Source organism: Lygodium microphyllum, chromosome 14, assembly GCF_053477565.2.
Source record: "Lygodium microphyllum isolate KBCC chromosome 14, Lygodium_microphyllum_v1.1.10, whole genome shotgun sequence".
Classification (NCBI taxonomy): Eukaryota; Viridiplantae; Streptophyta; class Polypodiopsida; order Schizaeales; family Lygodiaceae; genus Lygodium; species Lygodium microphyllum.
The window spans coordinates 4002578-4025630 of NC_141148.1; the positions used below are offsets into that span (position 1 = coordinate 4002578).

The 23053-nt window shown below is 42.2% G+C and overlaps 1 protein-coding gene and 1 pseudogene across 2 annotated transcripts in view; one reads left to right on the top strand and one right to left on the bottom strand.

Annotated features, from left to right (window-relative positions):
• SRT1 (sirtuin 1) overlaps positions 1–23053 on the top strand; it is a 107713-nt gene that overhangs the window by 46023 nt on the left and 38637 nt on the right. For both annotated transcript variants that reach the window (XM_087692273.1, XM_087692272.1), the window contains exons 6-7: positions 2193–2301; positions 2456–2535. In XM_087692273.1, coding sequence (XP_087548399.1) covers positions 2193–2301; positions 2456–2535 — 189 coding nt within the window. The remainder of the gene's footprint in view (positions 1–2192; positions 2302–2455; positions 2536–23053) is intronic.
• Positions 10245–11602, bottom strand: LOC148025271 (uncharacterized; annotated as a pseudogene).

The window sequence follows — 23053 nt, forward strand, 5'->3', positions numbered from 1 at the left end:
GGAGAATTTTAGGGCCTTTCTAGTTGCAATGTAGATTTTATGTAGAGCTCCAAGTGCTCTTTTTAATTGGCACAAATCTGATGGATTTTGGGTTTGAGACACCCAATAGCTACATTGGAAGCCACATGATAATCACTTAGGTTCCTAAGTTGCCATGCAGGCATTGATATTTTGTTAGAGCAGCAGTTGGCATCCCTACTACTTAACATAAGGAAGAAGCTACTATGTTGGACTATTGTGAGATTATCACTAGTAGGGAGGGTGGTAGTGGCAAACTAGGTGCTATTGGCCACTATGTGCTATTGGCTTCCTGCTGGGCCTTCTTGACGTCATGCATTGGCTAGGTGAAGCGAGTCATCAGGAATTTCATTTGGTCAGATGAAGACGGTATCTCCGCAAGGGCTAAGGTAGCTTGAGAATCGAGATGTTATCATTCAGCCCATATATAGGTGTAGTTTGGGGATTATTGATCCAAACAGTTAAGAGTAGAGCATCGATGGTAAAGCTCATTGTGAGCGGCCTTCAACTTGGCAAAGAGCAGTGGAAGAAGCTAATACTATGGAGATTAGAGACTATTGCTCCTGATCATGGTGGTCCATGGCAGCCTAGCATACTTTGGATATCTCAACACATTCAGGATATAGGACTAAGGAACAACTTTGAGGTTAGATTTGGTGCATCTCCTACATGGGCATGGAGATTAGTATTTGTAGGGGTTCTCTAGATTGATCCAATCACTATCAAAGAGAAGTTGAGGCAGCCATTTCTCTTCAACCAACTACTTTGGATAGAGGGAGCTGCACCATTGGAGAGAGGACCCTTCTATCTTGGGGAAGGTTCTCTTCACACGTAGCTTCTGCAGTGGGGGAGAAGTTTGCCTTTCTTGAGTTGCCGATTCACATACAAAGATAGAGACTTCAAGCCATCAAGGGGCTAGAGCCATAACGGAGTGCATCAGGGAAGTGGTACCCCCAAAATCGAGGACTGATATAGAGACTTTGCAGACTTGGATTGGGATCTTCACTAGAGGAGAGAGCCGCCTTGCAATGATAGTCACCAATGGAGAGAGTGTATTTACTTTTTTAGTAGAGATGGATGGAGGGCTTAGAACAAGAGGATCTCAATCAATTAAGGCTCATAGGATGTGCTTGACAGAGGATTAGAGTTGTTGCTCATTGTGACAGAACTTGGTACTTAGATCTAGACCCTCAGACTTGCTTGAATGATAGATGGAGACATTGGGTGGATAGAAGGAGGCTGTTATAGAGACTTTAATGGAACCTTGGGAACGGGTATGGAGAGACCCATCTGCAGAGAGGCCACATGATGTGCCCGTCTTTGAGTATTCCACCAGGTTGGGGAGGAGGATATAGATGAACAAGATCAGAGTAGTGCCAGCTGCAGCTCAAAATTGGATTGCCTAGTGTATATCACAACCTTTCCTAGTAGAAATCTAGAGTAGATTGGAGGACATTTTCAGACCAAGAAAGATCTCTCTTTCTTTGGTTACCAGCATGCAGAAGTCTAATAGTCGGTATATGGCTTGGTTATGGTAGAGATCCTCTCCCTTGCACCAGATGTGGGGAGCATGAGGAGACATAGAGGCACTGCATATGGGATTGCCCAAAGGATTAGGAGGTTTGGAGGAGAGCCCTTAGGATGGTGTTTCATGGCATTGCAGACTATGATTGCTACGTCCTGATTTGAGAGAATACAAGGCAGTTCGGATACTATGAGGAGAGATGCTTTTCTTAGGAGTCAGGAAATGGGATTCCGACACTTTTTTCCTTCTCAAGACCCACATGGTTTGGCATTATAGACGTCTCGACTGGTCATCCATTCAGGCTTTGTAATAGACTTACCCTTGTTAAATAAAATTTTTGATATGAAAGTCCCTTACAGCCTATAGGATTGCTTTGTATCTTGCATTTTGCCTCAGGATAAATTTTCCGAGGAGTCTTATCAATAGAATATTCTCTCCTCTCTGAAAAAAGGAAACATGAGATAGCTTTTATTGTAAGGCTATATATCAAATGCTGATCGATGGCAATATTAGTAGAGTTTTTATAAAAAGGCTTGATCAATGTATAGTCACATTGTGTTTGAATTGTTATATTGTTCGTAGTAGAACCGATGCTTGTTTAAGTGAATGCAATGCTTTGCTGTTTGCAATAATCTGCCAACTTTGTCAGGTATTTGCGAGATTTTGAGGTTGAGACCATAGGGCTGAAAGACACAGGAAGACGGTGTTCGGATCCTTTATGTAATGGGAAACTCAAGGATACAGTACTCGATTGGGAGGTGAGTATGGTGTAAGTGTGCAGTGTGCATTTGGTGTGCTTGCTTGTTTTCTGATTGCTGAAAGGCAGGTTTTTAAGAAGTTGATGATGTTTGAGCTTGAACTTCTGGAGGGTGACTTTGGGATTGTTATCATCTGCTTTTGGTTGTGTTTAAGGATGCTTTACCTCCAAAGGAGCTGGTTCCTGCTGAAAAGCATTGCAAAGAAGCAGATCTTATCCTTTGTCTAGGAACAAGGTACGAAATTGATAAAACATTACATGAGATTCAAAATGGTAGACATGCATGTGGATACTTTTAATTTTCTATGTTAGGACGACTTTCAAGGCAGCCTTTGTGATGTGCTTATCCCACTTCTAGAATAACCTTTACCTTTTCTTTCTAATGTCTCGAAAACATACATAATGTAAAGGTTGAAAAAGGATATCTTGTCTCTATGTTAATGAGATCTTGGAAAAGATTTTCAGAGATGTGATGTTGGCCTTTGAAAAATTTCCAACTCACACTTAAATTCAGATCACAAATGTCTCCTTCTTGATTGAGAGAGATTCCAAAGGATTTTGTACACCAAACATGTAAGGACACATAACGAGCCTACTTTAAATGTCAAAGGTGTGTATGACACAGTGGCTGTTACAAGCGTGTAAAAATTTATTCTGGTGGTTACTTGAGGTGTGAAGTTATGCTAGGGTTTGCATTGAGAAAACATAGAATATAGGAACACGACTAAAACACAGTAGCTTAGACAAAATATAGCAAAAGTGTAAAATAGAGAAGAAGGAACTCTGATGAAACTGAATGAATGCTGTAAATGAATGAATGTCTGTATAGAATGCTCAAAGGCAGAGCTCTCCAACAGTGGATGGCTCTCATGGGAGTGGGCTGATGGAGGTGTCAAGAGTGTGATGTCTACCGGAGATTGACCCCTAGTGCTGTGACCACCAGTCAGAGTTGCAGGAGAGGGAAAGCAGCAAAAATGCAGCTTGTTGGAGTGTGTCTGGTAGATTGTGACCTCCAGGAGCAGTACAACAGCTACCAAAAAAACTTGAATTTGCATACAAGTGTTTCATATTTAGATGCTTTGGTATTGCAAAAGAAGACACAATGTATGATTGAAAAAAGTGGACTCAAATCCTAATGCAAAACCCCACATAAGAACCTAATTAAATAATGAATGGATAATTAGAATGTACATAATGCTTAAGGGGAGAGTTATCCAATAGGTGGTGGCTCTTGTGGGAGTGGGTAGAGGTATCGATGGGTGTCGTCCACTGGAGGTAGATCCAGAGTGCAGTAACCACCAGTCAGAGTAGAGGCTCGTGAAGGAAAGTGCTGAAAACACAAAAACAACCCGCTGCAGATACGCACACAGATCATATTGATGCTGAAAACTGCTCCACATAATGAACGGCAAGGCAGTCTATAGGGATGAAAATGCAGCAGTCCACCTGGTCGTGATGATCAGGAGAGGAGCTGGGAACTCTTGAACAGGGACTGCAGCAAATGAATAGAGGGCTGGAATGATGGCGACAACAGCTGGAACCAAACACAGGTGTGGGTAGCCTTTGGATGATCATGACCCTAGTTGGAGATGATGAGGAATGAGTGGGCAGCAGCAGGAGCAGGAGCAGGAGCTGGCAGCCATGTGATGATCAATTAGGGATAGAGTGGGATACAAGTAACCTAGCGCACACTGTATTTATAGATGAGGAACCAGCTTATGGATCACTTAAGCACATCGAGTGTATTTGAGTTTTGGGGCTGTTTAATGGGCTAATGAGGGTTTAATGTATAGTGTACCTTTTTAGGTTAACATCCCCCCTTAACCATAAAGGGATTGCAAGCGTAGCTGATGGCTGTCTGACCTTAGGAGTACAAAGGGCCACCCCAGAGAGGCCAAGGCATTCGACAAAGGTGCTTGCTGTTGCCCAGTGGCCTATTAGGATCTGAAAAAGGTGATGCAAAATCACTTTGAACTTTTATTTTGTTTTGTTTTGTTTTGTGTTTTCTTTAAATTTAAAAAGGTAATGGTGCCATGGGGGGAAGTCACATAACAGAGAGCATGTACAAAGTCATATGCAAGGGTGTCAATGACGAAGGAATGGTGAAGCACATGCCTATACTCGATCTTGGGAGAGGGCTTTTGTGCTGACCAAGTGGTGTATGCAAGTCCAAATCTCAACCTTGGAAGATGGATCTAATGCTAGTTGAGAATCACCAAATAGCAGTCCACCATGCAAATGGTTCTTGTAAACGGAGAAGGAAGACTAGACACCCCCCCAATTGGAAGAGCAAAGGAAGGGTTAGCCACCAATGCAGTTAGGAGTGGCCCATACTTGATCTTGGGAGATGGCACCAGTGGTGTGACAAAGTGTCGTAGAACCTTGGGATATGGTTCTTGTGCTAGTCGAGAATTGGATGCACAACCACCAAGGTAGTAGTCATGTTGACATGAAAAAAAACAAGCTAGTAGTATAGTAAATGATGGTAAATGAGAAAAAAGTCTTAGTTGAAAGGAAAGAAAGAACGATGCTAGGATAAGAGAAAATGATGCCCAAGAACGGATCTTGGAAGAGAAGATACTATCTCCATGACCATGTTGAGGGAGCAATCTCACCAAGCAAGAACCAAAAAACAAACCTTCAGTCCAGTTAGGAATGGTAAATACCTACAATGTTAGCCTTGAAATGAAATACAAAATCTAGCATGAAAGGATCAGAAAAGAAATGTGTGCAACAAAAGACTTGGAAAAATATAAAAGTATGATTAAGCCTATGGTAGCCTAAAGAAAATGGAGCTAGCCTAAGGTTCCTAAGGATGACCCATGACTCCTAGGAAACTAGCCTAATAGTAGATAATAACTGAATCAATTAGATATACCAGAAGGTAGTGATTGAGGGGAAAGCCAAAATCCACTGCACCAGTGTCCAGCTTGAACATTAATACCGGGGGGGAGAAATTGTGGTACCTCTTTGGGAGAGATCCCTTCTCAACCTCCTTGGAGTGGCACTACTGTTGCTACAAGGGCGTGAGGGTGATTTGGTAATTGGTAATGGCTATAACTTTGATGTGGGTACAATACTTGTAGGTGTTGATGGTGTGATTTTAGGTCTGTGTCTAATATTCTTGGCCTTTAAGTGACAATTGTCATCTACATGGCTGGGTCTTTGGCAAATGGCACAAAATCTATTTTTTTAGGAAAGTAATGCTAGAAAGGTCTTTTTCGTCCAATAAAGGAGATTGAGTATCGATATTGAAACATGGTTCGCATTTAGGATCAATTAGGGAGGGTGGGACTGGTCCTAAATGTTTGGGTAATTCCTTTCCGTTGCTTGTTTCCTTAGATGGAGGGGACTCATCAGTACAAGAGAGGGATTTGTGCTTTTGAGCAACCAAGGAGGGTGGTACAATGTAGAGGAGGGGGATTCGCCAACAACTGGTGGACCAGAGGATAGATAGTGACACACTTGGGATATGGGGGGGGGGGGGGATACAGAGTGTATGGGTGGCGTTCTCGACATCAAAGCACTGAGGTGCAAAATGGTATATCTTTGATTTTCTAATGATGACCTAAAAGCCTAAATGTGCATCAAAGATAATGTGTACTAAGACTGGATAACCTATGGTAGGTCTTAAGTAGGGTTCTAAATTTAATGTAGATAAATCTAAATGTGAAGTGGTGGGAGGGAAGGGCGGAAAATGTGAGGGTGAATGTGAAGCACCAAGCTCATACTCAAATGAAATAAAAGATAAAGGATCACCTTGCGGAAAAGTTGTGATCATAGAGTGTTCTTCAAATCCATATTGGTACCGATATAGGCATCCATGGTGACTTATAAGTGGTTCTTGCATAACTAAAGGAGCAGTATAGACATAGTTAGGATCACACAAAAAATGGATTGTATGAACTTGCCATTGGGCTCGATTGTGAAGAATTTGAACTTTTGATTATATCGCAACCGGATAGTCTTTCCTTTATTGAGAGATAATTAGTCTCGTCAAGAAAGTACCCCAATTGAGGTGCACCTTGTGAAGGAATGTGAAACCAAGAAGGGTTGGAATTTGGTGAACGATCCTTGAAAGAAAGGTTAGTAGATGGAGCATTGTCCTCCAAATCAAGACCATAATTTCTCAACAGAGTCTCCATTGAAGGATTGACTTTAGAAAACATCAGAGGATCCGAAGATGGAGTAGTTTGAGCCATCGTGAGTCAGCATGTGATGTATAGTGTAATCAAGAACAAACCACACACTTCCATGATGGCCTCAAGTAACTCTTTAGAAGAGCACCACTTTGATGCCATGTGGAGATATGCTAGGGTTTGTCTAAGTGCAATGATGCGGAAGCGTATGATCGGATTGAAAAAAAAGAGTAAACAAGGGTGTTAGCATATTTGATGTGTAGACATGTGAATGATGTTTATGAGGGTGGATGGATAAGGATGGATGAGGCGGTAGCCAAAGAGGTCACACACAAATGTATGTGATGCATTCCATAAGCAAAGAGAAGTGGGGGTCTCAAGCTGAAAAAGCTATAAAAGAATGCACTTGGCTCAACTAAAATCAACCAAGTCTATTTTGGTGCCATCATGCCTCTTCACTTGTTCTTTCTTTCCCCATAGCTTATCTTATCTTCTTGCTCAACCATGTTTTGTAACATGGTATTAGAGCCTCTTTCCTTGAGGCTTGTGAGATAGAGAGGCATCCATTGTTGCACACGAGGTAAATAAGCTCAAGACAAGGAGGTGGTACTCAAAGCTTGAGGTTGAAGACTCTCAAGTATATCAAGTACATTTGAGGTATGGAAGAGGCTTTCCTAAGTAAGATACAGCTTTCTCTTGTGCTTATTTTCTAGTTTGGGTTGAAGGCTTCCATTATCAAAAGAAGGGCAGCCATTGAAGCGTTCTTACAAGGTTTGTTTGTTGAGTTCTTGTGGTTATTTGCCAAGCAAGGGGTCAGCTTAAACCCCTTGCTTAAAGGGGCAGCTTGAGCATTCTTACAAGGTCTGTTTGTCAAGTTCTTGTGGTTATTTGCCAAGCAAAGGGTCAGCTTAAACCCCCTCTTAAAGAGGCAGGTTGAGCAGGGGCCCAGCTAAAGCTGAGGGGCTGCTTGTACCACAAGCGGACAGGCAGCTTCTTCACCAAGCAAGGGGGCAGCTTTTGTCTATCAGACAGAGAAGGAAAGACCAAAGAGAAGCTTAGAGCTCTAATCTCTGATCGATTGGTAATTGAGTGGGTTTTGGAAGGAATTGAAGCCAGTTGCTGTGTGTAGGTCTATTGAACTTGCATGACCAATTTGTTTTTTTTGGATAAGGCTTTTTTTAGCCCTAAACCTTAACACTAAGGCTTTGACTCTTCTAACCCTTTTCACACAGCCCTCCAAATTGGTTTGTATTTAAAGCTTGTTCACATTGGTTCTCTCCTCCAAACTGGTTAAAACAAAATCTATTCACATTGCTGCCTACATAAATCAATTTGTGTTGTTCCCACGAGAAATTTAGCTCATTAAATTTGGTCAACTCTTATTGTAAGATTTGAAAGATATCTTGTATCAAGTTAAGACACTGTGGGCAGTAATCTATAACCCTGATATGACCTTTCCATTAAGCATCATGTCAACTCAAGATGTCATTGATAAATTTAGGGGATTTGGGTTCCACACTTGGCAATAAAAAATGATGTATTTCTTATGCGGAAGAGCCTATGGGGCATTATCATTGGGAGAGGCATAACAAGTTCCAAAGAGGAATATGAAGAAAACAATGAGAAAGCATATGGATACATAGCAGTAGGCTTAGGTGATGAATGCATACATCACATTGATGGTATTCCAAGTGCGGAGTTTGCATGGGAGGAGCTCAACAAAGTCTTCGGCACCGAATCCAAGCATTCCAAGGTGAAGCTACTAATGCAACTTTATAATCTAAAGTTCAACCCAAAGGAGGATCTCACAAGTCACTTGGATAAATATAAAGGCATTAAACAACAATTGGCTATTCTAAAAAGAACACTAGATGAAGATGATGCCAAAGCTATTTTATTAGCAAGTTGTGATGTAGATGGTTATCAAAATCTAGTTGAAACACTTTCTAATATGGAAGATTTGAAGTTACATGACATTGAGGCATCCTTACTAGAAAGAGAAAGCAAAATTAACTCCATTGGGATCACTTCAACCACTAGTGACAATATCTTCATTACTACAAGAAACTCAAGGCTCAAATGCAATCATTGTTGATTAACTAATCATGAAGAAAAGATTGCAGAACGAAGGTAAATATCAATGCACAATTTGTAGACGCTTTGGCCATTTTGAAAGGGAGTGCTACTCCAACCAAGCAAATTATGCAAACAAGCCATTTCCAAATTGTGATGTATCTAAATCAAATGAATCCAATGATGTATCTCCATCCAATGGACACCTATTCAAAATCCTACAATTGTAACGTCCACCATTGGCACCGATGATATAGCCAAGGGGACAACTTCCCAAATCAATCCAAAGCTATTTGCTTACATTCTAGTCACACCGCATGCTTACGATAATGATAGGGGACTTGAGGGGAGCAATATTATTTTGTAATCACATTTGTGATAACGGTGGCAATCGGTAATGATTGACCACACATCAAGGGGGGGTTTTGTTAGCATATTTGATGCGTAGACATGTGAACAATGTTTATGAGAGTGGATGAATGTCGTGGTAGCCAAAGAGGTCATACACAAATGTATGCAATGCATCTCATAAGCAAAGAGAAGTGAGGGTCTTAAGCTGAAAAAGCTATAAAAGAATCAACTTGGCCCACTAAAATCAATCAAGTCTATTTTGGTGTCATGATGCCTCTCCACTTGGTTTTTCCGCTTCCCCCATAGCTTATCTATCTTCTTACACAACCATCTTTTGTAACAAAGAGAGAGAGAAAGAAGAAAGAAAGAAAGAAAGTTATATTAACGTCTACAACAGGCCAAGTTGGCCTATGAGACCAAAATGTTGCATACAAAATGTCTGGGAGATTTCAAAAGTCCCAGTGAAGCTAACATTTATGCTATGTTGAACTAAATTGAGTAGGTACAAAATGATATCTAGACTAGGTACAATCTAGAGGTACTCCCAGTGCGGTGTGGAATTGCTCTTGGAGTGTTCATCCTAGGATGTCCCGCATGGGTCGGTCTAACATGGAGAGACTAAAGCGGCGGGGCAGGGCCCTCCGATGGCGGCGTAGTATCCCTTGTATCTTCAACATGCGTCTTCTGTGGGGACGGGGGCCGGCGGGGCGTGGGCGCCAAGCTTTGCCTCTCGCTGTGGCTATTTCTAAGGTGGTCCCCCGGGGTCGGGAGGCCGGTTGGGCTGGTGGGGGCTCGGTGGTGGGGAGGGTAGCTGGTATTTGGTAGAACTCGTTGAGTGTGTGTTGGTTGGTGGCTCCTTGTCTTTGCTCCGTGGTTCGTAGGAGGTGGTCTGTGTGGCATCGTATTTCCAGTAGAAAGAGCCCCAGGCATCTCTGGTCTTTGAATTCCATCACCTTGGAGAGTGGTCCGAATCCTTCGCTGAATAGGCAGTGGAAGCATCCCCGGATTTCGTAGTACATTGGGCATCTACAGATATAGTGTTCCTCTGTCTCTGGCTTGAGATGGCAGAGCTGACAGATTCGGTCTTCTGGGGGGAGGGGGTTGACCCCGTATCTGCCCGTTTCGACCCGTAGTTGGTGTGAGGACGTGTGGATCTGCCCAATGGCACTTCTGACCCCGTGAGACTATGTCGGGTGTAGCCCTTCGGGTGTGCTGGAGATGAGGACTATGTCGTCCGCATATAGTAAGATGGATATCTGTGTCCCTCCCAGGCTCGATCCCTCCTCGCCCAATCTATCTATGTACTCTGAGATCTCATCAATGTAGAGGCCCAATAGGGTGGATGAGAGTGGGCATCCCTGCTTGACTCCGATGGTGCTGGTTATCTCCTTTGATAGCCCTCCTGGTGCCCGAACGGTGCCCGAACTCGGCCCGTTACCGATTCGTATAGTGCCAGTATCCCCCATCGTATTTCAGTTGGGACCTCCAGTTCCTGTAGTCTCTGCATGAGCCTCGCTCGTGGGACTGTGTCAAAGGCCTTGCGGAAGTCCACGAAGCAGCAGTACACCCGTCTTCCATGTGCTCTGCCCTCCTCTATGATGGCTCTCAGTGTGAGGATATGGTCAAGGGTGCAGAACCCCCTCCTAAACCCTGCTTGTCCTGCTGCCCGATGTTGGTGTTGCTCTGCCCACTTGCTCAGCTCGTGGTCCAGTATGGATCCATAGAGCTTGGCTAGTACATGGCCAACCATGACTATTCGGTAGTTCGTGGGAACCATGGGGTCTCCAGCCTTAAGGATAGGTATTATGGTGTTGGCTGACCAGCTGGCAGGGAAGCCTTCGCATAGGGCTCTGTTGAACATGTGTGCTAGGAGAGGTGCGAGTATGTCTCTGGCATGGTTCAAATGCTTTGCTACCAAGCCTTCGTGGTCTTGGGCACGGCCATTTGGAGTCTATCAATGGCGTCCCGAACCCGCTCCGTGTTGAAGAATCTGGATGATCAGGGTCTGCTCCCTGGGGGCCGGGGTAGCTGGGGCTGCTTGGGTACTTGGTATAGTGAGGTTGCATATGCGTGGCAAGTGTCCGGGGAGGTGATGGGCGTCTAGGCTCGGGCTTCCTGAAACGCCTTCCATGCCTCTTTGCTGTCCTGTCCTAAGAATAGCTGGTAGAATTCGTGTTCCACTTTGGAGAGGTAGGCTCGTTTCTTCTGTCGCACTAGACGACGGAAGATCAAGCGTGCCTGTTTATGCGTGTGTACTCCCCGTGCTTCGTCCTGTTGAAGACGGAGCCGGGTTTCCCTACACTCTGCGTCGTACCAGCTATTCTGTGGGACATTCTTGTTCGGAGGGGTGGAGTGGGGGGATGTGTGGGGGAAGTATTCGGCGGCCGAGGTGTGTAGTGTGCCTGCCAACTGTGCTGTGACCTCCTCCAGGGGTGCGTGGGGGTCCATTTCTTGCAGGCTCCAGTAGAGATGGTCGGAGTATGCGCTCGCAGTTAGCCTAGTAAAGTGGTACCTGGGGAATCTTGGGGGGTTGCTTGCTGGGGGGGTTAGGTCATACCTGCAGGTTATGTCAAATTGCAGGTAGGCATGGTCGGCAGCCACTTCGAGTGGGCGAGGTGATATTTTAAAGGGCTGGATGTCGGGGATAAGTGATAGGGGGCCGAGATTATAGTCCACTGTGCTTGCTCCCAGTTTTTGTGTGGGTGCTCCATGTGCCCCCCGTCCGATGCAATTGGCCATACACAGAGAGAGAGAGAGAGAGAGAGAGAGAGAGAGAGAGAGAGAGAGAGAGAGAGAGAGAGAGAGGTCCTTGCCTCTACATGTTAGACTAAAAGTGGCTCAAAGTATTATGATTAGTATGATCTCGTTCTTTCTACCTTTGCTTCCTTGGACTAAGAAGTCCATTTTGGATTTGGTTCAGCCTATAAGATTTATGCTTTGGAAAAAGAAAGGCAATCATTTGGGGCAGGTATGGATCTCTTGGCAGCATGTGACCACTTCGAATAGGATGGGGGGTGCAGCTTTGCTGGATGTTAATTTGCATATGGCCGCTTTGAGGCTATCCTTGTTGCAGAGTCTATGTATTCACTGTCATCCTTGGTCAAATATTGCCAAATTCTTCATAGAAAACATTGGCATCTCTCATGGTAGCACGATTATTCGTGCTTCTTGGTGGCATGTGCTTAACTCTACGAGGCCTATAAAGGTCTCCCAGTCTTTTCTCCTTTCTCATTTGATAGCTTCTTGGCAGGGGATGCTTCGTTTTGCAGTTTGGTGTCCTTCGGATATTCGTAAGGAGGAAAATTCGATGCAAGGAGAGATACTAGCTTCCTGTCACAACTCTATAGAAACAGAATTTGTATCCTTTTTCATTAATTTGTCTATATAATGATTTATTAAATTTATTTCCTTTGCACTAATTAGATATAAAGAAAAGTGCATTGGAGCTGGCCACTGATAAGTGGTCACAGGTTATGGTGGACCCACGCGGTGGGTTAGAGAAAAGAAAGTTCACACTTCCACCTATATGGCCCGATTGGGCGCCTGTGACCAGAACTCATGCATATCAGGGTTAGACTTGCACACAGAAAGGATTGATGCCTTGAAGTGTGGGCTAGATCCACTAGAACAGACAGTTACAATCAACAAGATGGCATGATCATGAAATGTTTGTATAATGTGCATGTGTGGGCTGAAAGCTTGAAATGCACATTTCTTTGTATAGGAAAGTCACATGAAGATTCGGATACCATTTTTGCGATGTACACGGAAAAAGCTTTCATATGACAACCATATTGGGGGGGTCCCTAAATTTTAGGAGATCCCTAAATTTTAGGAGGTCCCTAAATTTTAGGAGCCTCGAATTAGCCTAAAAATGCTAGTCCTAAAAAATAGGGATGTCATTCTAAAAATAGTAAGTTCTGTACTCTGACTGTGCTTACTAAATTTGGTTGTTTCTATTCTTGACAGTATTCAACCCAAAAAGGAAGGCCATAGAGAAGAGACAAGTGTCAAGACACTTATCACACAAGTTTCCAAGTGTTCCACCACTTGTCACATCTCATGACATGTGGCTGGACACTTGTCTTGTGCTACTCCACTTCCCCCTTTTGTACTAGCTCTTCCCTCTCCTATAAATAAGAGCTCGTTTTTCTTCATTCAGCATCATTTTTTCTTTGCTGTAAACTTATGTACAGCACCCACAGATAGCCAGAAACTGGCCCCATCCATCCCCATCATCATCCCCCACTTCTCCATTATCAAACTCCTCCATATTCCCTCTTCTATCACTACTGTTTTACAGGACAACAAGCCTGTAAATTCATTACAGCACCTCCTTCTCGAGCTCTTTCTTCCATTTTAGCAACAAGAAGCAAGCCCTATCCATGTATTGCTGATCAACGATGGAGAAAGGCTGATTTCCCCTCTTTCTTCTCTCATACTGTAAAGAAATCAGTTCTTATCAGTGCATAATAGATAATGCACGTGTGTTTGTACATCTTTGCATGATCTTGTGAGAGTGAGAATTACTTCTCCTCACTCTCAGGTTGATTGTAACTGAGCTCTTTCCTAAGGGACTTGGGTTGAGCAGAAATACATTCCTTCGGGGGGGGGTTGCCCATCTTCAACCCTCAATCTTGTTTCCATTACTTTTACATTTTCATGGCTGTAATTTTGTGAGTAATTTTCATTTTCATCTTTAAGTGTTCATTCTCTTTTATATTAAATCTCGAAAACAAGTGAATATCATAATTGTTAAGCATACTACGTTGTTCGGGGCGTTTACAGTGGTATCAGAGCTTTGGCTCGGTCCTCACCCCCAACACTGGTAGTGCTTTACAATTATAAGTTTGTTTGTTTTCAGCCCTTGCATTGAGTGCTTGAGCATATTTTTTTGTTCTTAAGAGTCTCAATGGATCAATTGAGTGCTATCCTTCAAGCCATTCAAAGTCTTAGAGAGGAGAATCAGCAAATTCGTGAGCAACTTCTCAAACTAGAAAAAGTTGAGAATCCCAAAGAATTCAAGGAAAGAAGCCCATCTACTTCAAGGAGACAAAGCCATACCAATGAAAGGAGCCGATCAAGAAGTCCAACTACTTCTAAGAGGCAGTCCCATTCTACTTCAAGACAAAGAAAGAGATCGCGTCGAAGCTCATCCTCTTCTTCAAAGTCATCTGGCACCTATTCTGATGGATCCTCTTCTAGTAACGAAGAGTCAAACCCTTCTCGTGGAAGACCTCATCATCGTCAAAGGTGTTGACATTCTTCACCCTCGTCTCCATCTTCATCCCCATGAAGCACTTCATCATCTTCAACCTCAAGATCCGAGCATGGACGAAGGCATAAGAAGAAGAAGAAGACTAAGTCACTATCTCAACTTGAAAAGAAGATCAAGTTCAGTATGTATGATGGTTTCCGAAATCCTGATCTTCTTCTGAAGTTTATTTGTTAATTTCAAATTTTGTATGGTCGTGACAAGTATAAAGAAAAAGAAAAGATTAAGTTTGCAGCTTTACATTTAACTGACTTAGCTCATACCTGGTGGACGGGGTTGGAATATGATCATGCTGCCCCAAAATCATGGCGGTCCTTTGTTCGCATGATACAAAGCCAATTTCTTCCTGTTCATTTCAAAAGAGATGTAAAAATGGAATGGGATCGGCTTTGGCAAAGGAAAAATGAGTCACTTGGTGACTATACCAAGAGATTTTGGGAGCTACTTTTGAAGGTCCAACATTTCAAGAAGATCAGCAGTTCGGAAAAGCTTAGGAAGTTTCAAGGAGGTTTGCATTTTAAACTTCGTACTGCTCTTAATCATTATCATTGTTCTAGTCTCAGGGAACTCATTGACCATGCTGAGACATGGGAAATGGAGCACAATGGCAACAAATCATTCCAAAAGAATGATAACAAGAGAGTAGCTGACGATGAGGAGTATTCAGCCCCAAATGAAGGACAAAAACAACGGCAAAAGCAGCCATCAAATCAAAAGAAGATGAAGCCCTATGCACCTCCTAATGCTCCTCAATTTCGCTCCAATCTATACCCACAAGCAAAGCAACTTTCTGAAGAAGAAAAGCAACGCTTCATGAAAGAAGGGAAGTGCTTTAAATGTGGACAAACAGGCCACATAGCGAAGCAATGTCCAAACAAGGGACAAAGCAAGGTTTCCGACAACAAGCCTAAGTTGCCAATGAAAATCAATGCTATCAGTGATGTAGTCGCAAACACAACTCACACTCCAGAGACGCGTAAATTATTAAAAGCTTGGGGACAGTTGCAAGGTAAGCAAGCACTATTATTGATAGATCTTGGGGCGAATGAAAATATCATTTCCTTGCAATTAGCTAAAGAGCTTGGATTAAAGAATGAAGAGATGGACACTCCGGCAGAAGTTCGCCAAGCTTTAAATGCTGATGAAGGTGACACAGTGAAGACTGTGATACCCTACATTGGCAAGCTCAAGTTTCAAATTCAAGGCTATAGTGACGAAGATACCTTCTGTATCGGAGACCTTAATGGTTGCGATGTGATTCTTGGCATGCCCTGGAATCATAGAGTAGATTCAACCATCTTCTCTCAGAAAAAGAAGGTAGAACTCACCAACAAAGGCAAGAAGTACGAGATCCAAGCTGGAGTTTCTGGAGACACCATACCTATGGTAAGCCATATGCAAGTCTCTAGAGCAATTAAGGATTGTGTTCAATGTTGTCTGCTTTATGTCACTGATGTAAAAGATAATATGAATGCTGAAAACCAAGAGCAACTTCAGCTCTTGGAAAAGTATAAAGTTTTTTTTTCGGAAGATCTTCCTTATCAGCTTCCCCCAGAAAGGCCAGAAGACCATCATATTGATATTATCCCGGGCAGTTCTCCTCCTAATATAGCACCATACCGTGTGAGCCGTCCTCAACAAGAAGAAATCAGAAAGCAAGTCGAAGACCTACTCAACCGTGGGCTAATTAGGCCAAGTAGCTCACCATTTTGTTCACCGGTTCTTCTTGTTCAAAAGAAAGATGGCACATTCAGGATGTGCATTGATTATCGAGCCCTCAACAAAATCACTGTGAAGAATCGGTTTCCTATTCCCAAAATTGACGACATTTTGGATCGTCTAGGAGGCTCAAAGGTTTTCAGCCGCATTGATCTAAAGAGTGGTTATCATCAAATTAGGGTAATACCACAAGATGTACACAAAACTGCTTTCCGCACTTCATACGGTCTTTATGAATTCTTGGTGGTTCCTTTCGGATTAACCAATGCACCAGCCACCTTTAATCGAATGATGGAGCGCATCTTTAGAGAGCATCGACAATATGTTGGTACTTTCTTTGATGATAATCTTGTCTTTAGCAAGAATGAAGAGGAGCATCATCAACACTTGGAAATTGTTCTACAATTACTACAACAAAATCAACTCTTGGTAAATGGTAAAAAAAGTGAATTTTTCATGCATAAAATAAATTACCTTGGGCATGTCATCTCTTCTGAAGGGATCCAGATGGATCCTGAAAAGATCAGGATAATCCAAGAATGGCCTCATCTTCATGATGTACATGAGGTGCGATCGTTTCTTGGCTTATGTTCTTATTACCGCCGCTTCATCAAGCATTTTGCACATATGGCTTCTTCACTTCATGACCTTACAAAGAAGAAGATCTCTTTCCAATGGAAGGAAAAAGAGAAGGCAGCCTTCACAAGGCTGAAAACAGCTCTTACTTCTGGACCTGTTCTTATCATTCCAGATCTGGTAAAACCATTTGTAGTGGAAGCAGATGCTTGCGGTGATTGTATTGGTGCAGTGCTAAATCAAGAAGGCCATGCCGTAACCTTTGAAAGCCGCCGTCTAAATGATGTGGAGAAAAGGTATGACATTTATGAAAAGGAGCTCTTAGCAGTGGTTCATGCTTTAAAGATATGGAAACATTATCTTTTAGGCAATGAATTCCTTATTAAAACCGATCATCAAAGCTTGAAGTATTTCAAGACTCAAAAGCATTTGCAGGAGAAACATGCAAGATGGAAAAATTTCTTATCTATGTTTCATTTTTAAATTATGTACACTCCAGGGAAATAAAATGTAGTTGCTGATGCACTTTCTAGAGTGCCTCGCATTGCAACTATTACAGTGGCTCATCATGAAGATTTTCAAACGATGAAGAATACTTATGATGAAGATATTGATTTTGTAGCAATTTGGTCAAATTTACAGCAAGGAGGTTCTCATTCAGATTATTCCATCAAAGACGGTTACCTTCTCATGAACAATCGCCTTTGTGTCACTCTTCCTGTTCGACAAAAGGTGCTTAAAGAAAGTCATGAACCCCCTTATGCAGGGCATAGAGGGAGGGCAGCCACTCTAAGTGCAATTGAGCGCTACTTTTATTGGCCAACATTACGAAGAGATACACATAACTTCATTGAGGCTTATCTGGTATGCCAAAAATCCAAATATGATAGGCAGAAGATTCCAGGATTGTTGCAACCTCTTCCAGTGCCCAAAGATCCATGGGAATCTATCACAATGGATTTCATCTCAGGTATTCCAAGAATACCTCAAGGTCATGATATGATTTGGGTCATAATTGATAGATTCAGCAAACAATCACATTTTATTCCATGTCATAAAACATTGAAATCCGCACAAGCTGCAAGACTTTTCATTCAACATATCTTCAGATTACATGGTATGCCTTCTGAGATCATTTCAGATAGAGACTCCAAATTCACAAGTAACTTTTGGCGTGCTTTATTTGAGAATTTGGGAATCACTTTAAAGTTCTCCTTAGCTTTTCATCCTCAAACTGACGGCCAAACAGAGGTGATGAATCTCACTCTTTTGGATGTGTTGAAAGCTTATGTTAGTGAACATAAGTCACAATGGGAGAAATATCTTCCATTATTGGAGTTTGCTTACAACAATACAGTGTACTCATCCACAGGGAAAGCTCCAAAAGAAATAGTACAGGGTAAAGTGATTCCTCCTCCAATTATTCGTACTAAAGATAAGATTTTTGCTGCTGATGAGTTTGCTTCAGATTTAAAAACCGCAATGGATCAAGTTCGAGCCACTATCAAAGTTGCCCAAGAGCGACAAAAGAAGCAAGCAGATAAACGAAAAAGACCTTTGGCTTTTGAAAAAGGTCAATATGTCTTGCTAAAGCTTGATAAAAGCAGGCTCAAACAAGGTTCTGGTCAAAATTCATCTTTTCCAAAGCTCTCCAGTAGATACTTTGGACCCTTCAAAGTGATTGAGAAAATAAATGAAGTTTCTTATCGACTTGAGCTTCCTGCTCATTGGAAAATACACAACGTTTTTCATGTAAGTTTGCTAAAACCTTACATAGGACCAGAATCAAAGGAACCCATTACTGAAGATCCCCTAGAAGTTGAAGAAACAGAGCAACTCTTGGAACCTGAAAAGATTTTGTTTCTCAAGGATCGAACCACGAGAAGTGGCCTTGTGACACGAAAATTCTTACTGAAATTCAAGAATCTACCCACAACAGATGCACAGTGGGTAGATGAAAAATTCATGAAGGATTACCCAAATATTCTACAGCAATATCAAGAAGCTTTTCAGCTGAGGACAGTTGAATAAAAGCCAGAGGGCTGTCACAACTCTATAGAAACAGAATTTTTATCATTTTTCATTAATTTGTCTATTTAATGATTTATTAAATTTATTTCCTTTGCACTAATTAGATATAAAGAAAAGTGCATTGGAGCTGGCCACTGATGAGTGGTCACAGGTTATGGTGGACCCACGCGGTGGGTTAGAGAAAAGATAGTTCACACTTCCACCTATATGGCCCGATTGGACGCCTGTGACCAGAACTCACGCATATCAGGGTTAGACTCACACACAGAAAGGATTGATGCCTTGAAGTGTGGGCTAGATCCACCAGAACAGACAGTTACAATCAACAAGATGGCATGATCATGAGATGCTTGTATAATGTGCATGTGTGGGCTGAAAGCTTGAAATGCACATTTCTTTGCATAGGAAAGTCACATGAAGATTCGGATACCATTTTTGCGATGTACACGGGAAAAGCTTTCATATGACACCCATATTGGGGGGGTCCCTAAATTTTAGGAGATCCCTAAATTTTAGGAGCCTCGAATTAGCCTAAAAATGCTAGTCCTAAAAAATAGGGATGTCATTCTAAAAATAGTAAGTTCTGTACTCTGACTGTGCTTACTAAATTTGGTTGTTTCTATTCTTGACAGTATTCAACCCAAAAAGGAAGGCCATAGAGAAGAGACAAGTGTCAAGACACTTGTCACACAAGTTTACAAGTGTCCCACCACTTGTCACATCTCATGACATGTGGCTGGACGCTTGTCTTGTGCTACTCCACTTTCCCCTTTTGTACTAGCTCTTCCCTCTCCTATAAATAAGAGCTCGTTTTTCTTCATTCAGCATCATTTTTTCTTTGCTGTAAACTCATGTACAGCACCCACAGATAGCCAGAAACTGGCCCCATCCATCCCCATCATCATCCCCCACTTCTCCATTATCAAATTCCTCCATATTCCCTCTTCTATCACTACTGTTTTACAGGACAGCAAGCCTGTAAATTCATTACAGCACCTCCTTCTCGAGCTCTTTCTTCCATTTTAGCAACAAGAAGCAAGCCCTATCCATGTACTGCTGATCAACGATGGAGAAAGGCTGATTTCCCCTCTTTCTTCTCTCATACTGTAAAGAAATCAGTTCTTATCAGTGCATAATAGATAATGCATGTGTGTTTGTACATCTTTGCATGATCTTGTGAGAGTGAGAATTACTTCTCCTCACTCTCTGGTTGATTGTAACTGAGCTCTTTCCTAAGGGACTTGGGTTGAGCAGAAATACATTCCTTCGGGGGGGGTTGCCCATCTTCAACCCTCAATCTTGTTTCCATTACTTTTACATTTTCATGGCTGTAATTTTGTGAGTAATTTTCATTTTCATCTTTAAGTGTTCATTCTCTTTTATATTAAATCTCGAAAACAAGTGAATATCATAATTGTTAAGCATACTACGTTGTTCGGGGCGTTTACACTTCCTCAAGGTTGTTGGATTGGCCACAAAAAGATTTGCAGCGAGACAAGTTTAATCGGATGGCTAGGTTGGGGTTGAAGATAGTCCATGATGGTATTATTCTCTGGCAGCCCCATCTTTATTCTTTTAGGCGTATTCCTCAGTACTTTAGGGTGCCTCGTGGATACAGGGACATTTGGTCGTCCATACAGGACAGTCTTCAGAGGTTCTCTCCTTTGCCTGCATTTCAACCATTGGATCCTTGGTGTGACTGGATGTTTGCGCTTCCAGACGATTTTGAGAAAAGGTCAACTAATCAGATATATCATCAAATGGTGGAAGCCAAGAGATGGGTCATGGGGAAAGTGAAGAGGTTGTGGCATCGTAGGGACAATAAAAAGAAGTGGCGGGAAAGATTTATCCAGCTTTGGGAGTCTAAGGTCCCGTATCAGGGAAAAGTGTTCATGTGGCGGTTGCTCATTGGGGGTCTTCCAATGAGAGAAGTGCTCCGTGCCCGTAAGATATCTGTTGGGTGTTGTGTTTTCTGCACTACTTGTGATGAGACATTGCTTTACCTCTTTGTCTTGGGCCCTGTTGCATGATAGATCTGGAATTTCATTTCTTGTGTGTGGTTCTCGGTGACTCAGCACCACCTATCAGTTCGTTCGTGGATTATGGGAGATATGTCCTCTATGCCCTCTTTGAGTTTAGACTGTTCCTGCCTATTTCATTTCCTTAGATGGACAGCCTTGTGGCATATATGGCATACTCGCAATGCCTTTATTTTTGATTCAGCATCGGGCATCCATGGGCATGTGGCCCATGTGCAAGGAATAGTGTTATGGCAAATCTCCTCTATGATGTCAGCGGACTTGGTTCTTTCAGATATTGCTGCTCCCTAGCTGTCGATTGTTCGCTCTACTCCAGTTGTTCCTTCTGTGTGATTTGTTAGTACTGTTCATGTAATAGGTTGTTCTGGTTGTTCTGAGAGCCTGCGGGCCTCATGTAAATATTTGTTACACAGAGAGAGAGAGAGAGACAGAGTATGCTGACCTGATGGTCTGATGTAATAGAAAGTAAGAGATATAGAGAGAATGTTGACCTGATGGTCAGATGTAAATATTCACTATCTAATTCAATTATCTTCATGAAAAAAAAAGAGAGGTCCTTGCATCAGAGGTGTTTCAAGTGCCCAATAGGGGGAGGAGGCCAATACTATCCCCTATCCCTTTGCTGAGGCAGCAGTTTAGCATGAAAGGGCTGCTGTAAATGCAACAAAAATAGTTCCGAGATGGCAACTACAAACTCTCCAGCAGAGTGAAATGAATGCCCCATTACCTCAGTGTACTAGAAGGGCTGCTAGGCATGCAACACATGGTGTAGGAGGAGGCACATTTGGCTGATATAACAGAAGTAGATGATTGTGAGAAGCATGTGTTTATGAGTTCACTATTAGACGATGATGAGCCTACTTTCTTGGACGAAGCTCAGAAGATGTACATTGAATGCAGGCCATGTAGGAGGAGTTAGACTCCATTGGCCACTAACTCTACATGGGATCTTGTGGATCTACCACTTGGCAAAAAGGCCATTGGTACTAAGTGGGTTTTCAAACTTAAACGTAAAGCTAATGTTACAATTGACAGGTACAAGGCAAGGTTGATAGCAAAAGGCTATGTGTAGAAGAAAGACATAGAGTATGAGGAAACTTTTGCTCCTACATCCTGTATGAGTACTGTGAGACGTGTGATTGCAATGGCTGCACATTATGGTTGGAATGTACATCAGTTGGATATTAAAACAACATTCTTGAATGGGGATTTGCATGAGGATGTTTATGTATTTCAACCTCCAGGGTTTGAGATTAAAGGGAAAGAGCACATGGTATGCAAGTTGCATAAAGCTCTTTATGGTCTAAAACAGGCTCCTCGTGCATGGTACTAAAAAATTGATGCATATTTGGCTAGCAAAGGGTTCAAAAACAGTCCAATTGCTCCTACTCTATACATTAACAATGAAGGGGGGGACTTGTTGATTATCATTCTTTATGGGGATGCCATGGTGCTCATTGGACCTATAGATGGAAAAATTGCAGATTTTAAGGCTGATTTTAAACATGCATTTACTATAATAGACATGGGCTATCTACACTACTGCTTGGGGATTCAATTCACCCAAAATTAGCATGGTATCATGTCACAGTCACAGTATGTGGATAAGTTGTTACATGGGTTTAATATGCAAGATTGCAAACCTATGTGTACTCTTATGGAGCTAGGCTTAAAGCTATTTATGCATGATGTTGCAATTTGTAGCCAAGCTATTGGCTGCCTAATTTACCTTTGTAACACACAACTTGACATTCAATATGTAGTATCTCAGGTGAGTAGATATATGCACAACCCATGGACCACACATTGGTAAGCTGTGAAGTAGATCTTCAAATACTTGGAAGGTACTCAGTCACATGCATTATTATTTCTCGAGGGGCAAGGGGGGGGGGGGGGGGGGGAACTTGCACTTACAGGCTTGCAGTGATTTAGATTGGGTTGGTGATATAAATGCTAGGCAGTCTACTGGTGGACATTGTTTCTTTTTAGGGCGTTCATGCATTTCATGGCTAAGCAAGAATTAGCCTATAGTGGCTACCTCGTCTTGTGAAGTTGAGTATAGAGCAGCCTTCATAGCAATAGTGGAATGTGTTTGGTTGTGCAAATTATTGGCTGATCTACATATACATTCTTTGGAGGGTCCACCCATTCGTTCTGGCAGTCAGAGTGCTATTGTAGTAGCACTTAATTCTCTGTCTCAAGCTCGCACTAAACACATTGAGGTGCATTACCATTATGTAAGAGAGATGTTATATTGGAGAGATCAACTTGATATATGTACCCACATAGAAAAATATTACAGACATTTTCATCAAAGCATTACCACATGAGAAGTTTGAGTCTTTTTGAAAGCCCTTAAACTTATTACCCTTTGGTGATTGATCATCCTTGTACTTCATGACATTGGTATGGTAGGGGGGGTATTAGAATTTGGTAACTCTGGGTAGTGCCCAATATATTTAGTGTGGTTTAGACACTTATACAAGTGTCAATGTAATGTGTGTACTTAGTGTCTTTAGACATTTAGTTAGTGACACTAGGCACTAGAGT